This window comes from Bos taurus, chromosome 15, assembly GCF_002263795.3.
Source record: "Bos taurus isolate L1 Dominette 01449 registration number 42190680 breed Hereford chromosome 15, ARS-UCD2.0, whole genome shotgun sequence".
NCBI lineage: Eukaryota > Metazoa > Chordata > Mammalia > Artiodactyla > Bovidae > Bos > Bos taurus.
In genome coordinates, this window is record NC_037342.1 from 47,406,018 (window position 1) to 47,412,454 (window position 6,437).

General features: G+C 34.9%; 1 protein-coding gene across 1 annotated transcript; it reads left to right on the forward strand.

Annotated features, from left to right (window-relative positions):
• The first annotated feature begins 1,050 nt into the window (after positions 1–1,050).
• OR52N5 (olfactory receptor family 52 subfamily N member 5) lies at positions 1,051–2,016 on the forward strand. The gene has a single exon (NM_001390514.1). The coding sequence runs from the start codon at positions 1,051–1,053 to the stop codon at positions 2,014–2,016; it is 966 nt and encodes a 321-aa protein (NP_001377443.1).
• The last annotated feature ends 4,421 nt before the right edge of the window (positions 2,017–6,437 follow it).

Genomic DNA, 6,437 nt, shown 5'->3' on the forward strand with positions numbered 1-6,437 from the left:
ATTATTTCTGGATTACAAATACAGCTTTTCCCCTGACTAAGGATAGAATACAGATAGTAAAAGTGCTGAGATGACCTGGACAAAATAAGAACTAAGATACTTTGAGTTATAAGGAAATATATGTATCCAAGATAAGCTAGAGGCACACCTGAGAAGGTCACAAAGATGTTGGTAGATCGTGTGTTAGACATCATTATCTAAAAAGCAGAACTCAGCAATGGAGCTTATTTTGCCATGGGATAGAGGCTGAAATGATTTAGTCTTGGACATGAAGAACGTAAACTGTCTGTGGAAATTTAAGATAGAAATATCTAGTATGCATTTAGAAGGGATACTCATGAATTGTGACATAGATTGCTTATACATTACTTGTCTGAAAATTATCTTTATGTTGGTTACACCTGAGGTTATGAATCTAGTTTTGCTTGATATTCAACATTATTCTGGAGAAGGCAATTGCAACACACTCCAGTACTCTTGCCTGGACAATCCCAGGAATGGAGGAGCCTGGTAGGCTGCAGTCCATGGAGTCTGTGAGAGTCGGATGCGACTGAGCTTCACTTTCACTTTTCACTTTCATGCATTGGAGAAGGAAATAACAACCCACTCCAGGGTTCTTGCCTGGAGAATCCCACAGACAGGGGAGCCTGGTGGGCTGCTGTCTATGGGGTTGCACAGAGCTGGACGCTACTGAAGCGACTGAGCAGCAGCATCAGCAGCAACATTATTCAATCTTTCTCTACCTCAGTATCTTCTTTTATTTGGTGACAAAACAAAAACTACAATTTTGCAATTGTGGCTCTAAAATTACATTTATATTGTTTACAAAGCTTTAAAAATATTCTTTAATATTTATTTATTCAATAAACTGTGCATTTTCATAATCACTATTATTCAAAGTTGTTGGTACTGTTATAAATGTAATTTTATGCCAAACTGAAGTCTACGTTCTCAAGGATGATCTAAATTTCTTTTTTTTTTTTTTTTATTTCTTCTCCTAGGGTACAAACTTATGGGTGGAAAAAATAGAGTCTCTTTATTGAATCAGTTATGCTGGTTTCCAACAATTCATATGTGCCCCCAAAATATTTTATTCTTAATGGAATTCCTGGTCTGGAAAGAGTACATGTGTGGATCTCCCTCCCATTCTGCACAATGTATATCATCTCCCTTCTGGGAAACCTTGGCCTTGTGTATCTCATTCATCATGAGGAGTCCTTACACCATCCAATGTATTTTTTTCTGGCAATGCTCTCCCTTGTTGATCTCTTTACCTGTACCACTACCCTACCCAATGCACTCTGCATCTTCTGGTTCAATCTCAAGGAAATTAACTTCAATGCTTGTCTAGTCCAGATGTTCTTTGTCCATGGGTTCACAGGTGTGGAGTCTGGAGTGCTCATGCTCATGGCTCTGGACCGCTATGTGGCCATTTGCTACCCACTGCACTATGCTACCATACTCACTAACCCTATCATTGCCAAAGCTGGACTTGTCACCTTCCTGAGGGGTGCATTGCTGATGATTCCTTTTCCATTCTTGGTTAAGCGTTTGCCCTTCTGCCAAAGCAATATTATCTCCCATACATATTGTGACCACATGTCAGTGGTGAAATTATCCTGCGCCAGTATCAAGGTCAATGTCTTCTATGGTCTGGTGGTTGCCCTCCTGATTGGAGTGTTTGATATCTGCTGCATATCTGTATCATACACTATGATCCTTCGGGCGGTGGTCAGTCTCTCCTCAGCAGACGCTCGGCAGAAAGCCTTCAGCACCTGCACTGCCCATATATCTGCCATTATTGTCACTTATGTTCCAGCATTCTTCACTTTCTTTACCCACCGTTTTGGAGGACACGCTATTCCCTCTTCTCTTCACATCATTGTGGCTAATCTTTATCTTCTTCTTCCTCCAGCTCTCAACCCCATTGTTTATGGGGTAAAGACAAAACAGATTCGAGACAATGTCATAAAGCTCTTGCAGGGTGAGAAAGGTGCAAGTACTCAGGACAAGTGAAATGAGATAGAATAAAGATGAATGAAAAACAACAAAGGAGAAATTTATGTGTGATATTGTGTCTTTTCTATGAACTGTTTTATGCAACTACAGTGGGAAAAGTTACAGATAATTCTGGATTTATATTCCAGTGACTCCCCATATTTTTTTCCTCTATCACTAGTTTGAACCAAGTCATTGATATTGGTTCATTACAACTTTCCTCTTAATGTATTCATGTAGGATATTTTCTTAACCTTTTGAGAGTTAAGTGTCTTGTCTGTGATTATAATCTTCCTTTGTTGTTCAACTGTTAAGTCCTGTCCAACTGTCTTGCCACCGCATGGACTGTAGCCTGCCAGACTCTTCTGTCCATGGGATTTCCCAGGCAAGCATACTGGAGTGGGTTGCCATTTCCTTCTCTATGTAATCGTCCTTATGGATAAGAAATTAAATGGCTTTTCAGGACATTTTCCAGGCTAGGCAGTCATTGAAGTTAAAATTCAGTTTATGAATTACACTAATAATATACAGGCAAAATGTCAGTCGCTGCTTTTTTAAAAAATGGCACTTAGTAAACATCATATTGTAAAAAGCAAGCAGACCAATTTACTGAAGAAATAAATATGCAATCTATAGCTTAGCTTTAAAAAACAATACATGCAATATACATCTCAAAACAGCTATGTTGTTTCAGAATATGGATTTATTTTTCCTTTATTGATATTGAGGCTTTCTCTGTATTAAATAAAATGACATCTATAATGCCAATGGAAACTACATAAGTAATTCTCACAACTACCAATTTTATAAAAACATCTTGGATATAACCTCTCCACTGTAATTCCCAATTAAAAATTTATTTTTCTTTGTTCACTGATAATCAATAATCTACCTTACTTCTCCCCTTCTATCTCAGGAGTTTCTAATGCAACACGCATTAAGGTGTTGTCCATGGAGCCCTAAGAACCTCAAGACCATTTGATAAAAGATGTGTGAAGTGACAATAATTTTCATAGAAATATTAAGGCATTTTTGGCCTTTTTTCAGTTTCATTCTCTTACTAATGTACAAAGGGATTTTCTAGAGTCCATATGATGTGAGATTATCACTGTAAAAATTAAGTATGTTGACATTTGGGAGATCTGCATAGCACAGTGAGCCAATATTTCCAAATGACAAATTTTGATCCCAACCAGGGAATTGAATCCACATCTTCTGCATTGGTAGACACATTCTTTACTGCTGAGCAATCAGGGAAGCCCTATCTCTTAATTTATTTGTGCTCTATTCATAAGAATTCAGCTCTCAAATATGAGATAAAAATCCTATTTATGTCCTTCATCTTTTCTTTTCATAGTTCTAGTGCTTATTATTAAAACTGATTTTATTGTTACATAAGAACAACTTTATGCTCCAATTGCAATTCATTTGCAGAATTCTCAATGATCCAAGCTTATACCAAATATTTTAGTATTGACCATAATTACATTAGACTTTTTCCAAAGTGAATTTTAAATGATTTCAATACATTAGAGTTTAAATTTTGTGGAAACTGGGCTCATATTATTCTGTGGGAGACTTATATTAACACAAGAACATGGTCACTTATTTATAAGTACAGTTATCATACTACATGTTGCCTATTCCCATTTCTAAACTATAAAAAATGCTTCTTCCTCACTAATCAGTTCTCAATTTTACACCTCATTTCTTTTCCTAATATGATGGTTTGTTTCTCCAAGTAGATTTTCTTATCTAAAATGGATAAATGCAGTCACAAGTAAATGCCTCTAGAAATGAAGCAATTATATTAGATTCTCATCCTGAGAACAATGGGAAGGTAGGTGAAAAGCAACCACTGTGATCATGAAGAACTATTTTCTTGTATTTCCCCAACTTCTAGTTACAGGGGTTGATTCATACCTGACAACCAGCATGGAAGAACCAAAGGATCCTATTTGCTTTTAGAAAAATCACTACATAGTCATTATGGGAAGTCACACTGAATTGCAGTCTGAGAAATGGGCAAAAACATTTTCAGAAAATTTAGTCTTTTACAGCACTTCTGCCCTTAAATGTGGGGTGGAATCAAGCCAGGGTTTCTGAGGATACAATAATGAATTCATGTACACTCAAAGTCTCTCTCTGCTTTATCCTATCACAACCAACAGCAGCAAATACCCTACTCTTAATCCCACGTTCATATGTCCTTTAATACCTTAGTTTCTGGATAGCAAAATAGCTGAATGCAATTGGGTCCAGGTGTTCAGGACATCAGTAAAAAAACAAAACAAAACAAAAAACACTACTCCATAATAGCTGTACATTACTGTCCTCAACTTTTAAATCCCTTGATATTTGTACTATTGAATTGAATATTTAGAGATTAGGATGAGTGTTATATATCCCAGAGGATAAGTGCAAAACACTCGAGATGCAAGTACTGGTATGGGAATTAAGCTAATTTTAATTAAAGAAGGAAAAATGTGGAAATTTTCCATTCTTACTATGAAGTATTACATAAGTAAGAGTATTTTTTATCTGCATGTTTCTATATTTGTGTGCTTTTGTCTGAGATATATAAATACAGAAATGAAAATGATCATAATTTAACGAGCATTAGACATTTTAATATGTATTTTTAGTTCTTTTTGTGTCAAAATGTAAGCACACAGTTGAAAACATTTACAATGTTTTTGAAAGTTTCAATCACTCACATGTACATTTGTTTATGTGTTCCTTTGTATATCTATCTTACTTTCAAGTGAGGATAATGATAAATATTATGACACTTTAGAAGTTCATCAAAATTTCAGGCTTAGTCTGCTTAGATATTCAGTTAGGAAAATTTAGATGCCCAAGTTTGAGATAATAATGATGATGGCATTAATATCAAAAACAATAATAAAGCACAACTGATTCTAAATTTATATTCTTTAATTAGACAATAAAAGTAGTGGGTCTAAAAAAGATTTCAGAATTAGATAAATCTAAACCTTAAATTCTATAATGTAAAGAACCCCTGTGCCAATGCAGGAGTCCTGAGTTCGATCCCTGGGTCAGGAAGATCCCCTGAAGGAAGAAAACTTCAAGAAGGAAGTGCAGCCAACTCCACTTTTCTTGCCTGGAAAATTCCATGGACAGAGGAGCCTGACAGGCTACAGTCCATGGGATCAGAAGGAGTCGGAAATGATGGACATGCATGCACACATACCACATCTTTATCCATTCATCTGTTGATTGATGCTTATGTTGGTTCCATGTCTTGTTATTGTAAATAGTGCTACTATGAACAGTGGAGGGGCATGTGCTGATACATTTTTAGTATATTTTCTACATATGAGTTTGAAAATAATGCTTGAAAAATATCATATTAAAACATAATTATGGCATTTTCAATTGACATTATAGAATAAGCAAATTTAAAACACAATTATTCATCAGTATTATAATTAAATAAAAGTGTGATCTTGTTTTTACATAATATATTTGACATTTTTCTATTCTTGGACATGTATGTTCCTTTAACTTATAGGAAATAATGCAATAAATACATACGTTGAAAATAAATTTTGTACTATGTTTTCATTTTATTATTTCTTATAGAAGTGAAAATTACATACAATCAAACTACCCATTTATATGATTTAAGAGTGCACAGCACTATATTGACAGCGCTGTGCAAACTTCAGCACAGTGTAATCCAAGAACAGTTTCAATTCCTCAAAAAGAAATCCATAACTATTCCTCAGTCACTCCAAATTAAACAGTGTCCCCAGTCCCTGGAAACAGTCAATTTACTTTCTGATTCAATAGATATACCTATTCTGGACACTGATATAATGAAGTTATACAAGTTGTAGCATTTTTGGTATGTTTGCTTGTTTTTTAATTTTTTTCACTTAGCAGAATTCTTTCATCAATGCAACAACATGTACCCATACTTTGTCCTTGTGAGGAATGATAATGATCTCTTGTGGTTATGCTCATAAACTCAGCAGGTGATGGATATTTGGATGCTTCCTATTGTTTTGGCAGATAATGTTGCTATGAACATTAGTGTACATAGTTTTGCTTTAACTTCTGTTTTGAATATTTTAGGTATAGACTAAGAATTGAATTTCTGAATAAGTTTGGAATTGTGCTCAACTTTTTGGTTAGTTGTCAAGCTATTTTCCTCATTTATGATGTGACTTGATATTTCCACCATTAATATACAAGGGCTCCAATGTATCCACAAAGGTGCCATAACTTGTTAATATCATTAAAAAAGAATATATCCATTTAAGAATATATAGGGTATTTTATTGTGGTTTTGACCTGTGTTCATCAAATGACTAAGGATGTTGGGGATCTCTTCCTGTGCTTGTTGGCCTTTGCATGTCTTCTTTAGAGAAATGTACATTCAAGTATTTGGTCTTATATTATATCTATTATTA

Coding starts and splice junctions, on each gene's coding strand:
- OR52N5 (NM_001390514.1), top strand. CDS start 1,051: ATGCTGGTTTCCAACAATTCATATGTGCCCCCAAAATATTTTATTCTT.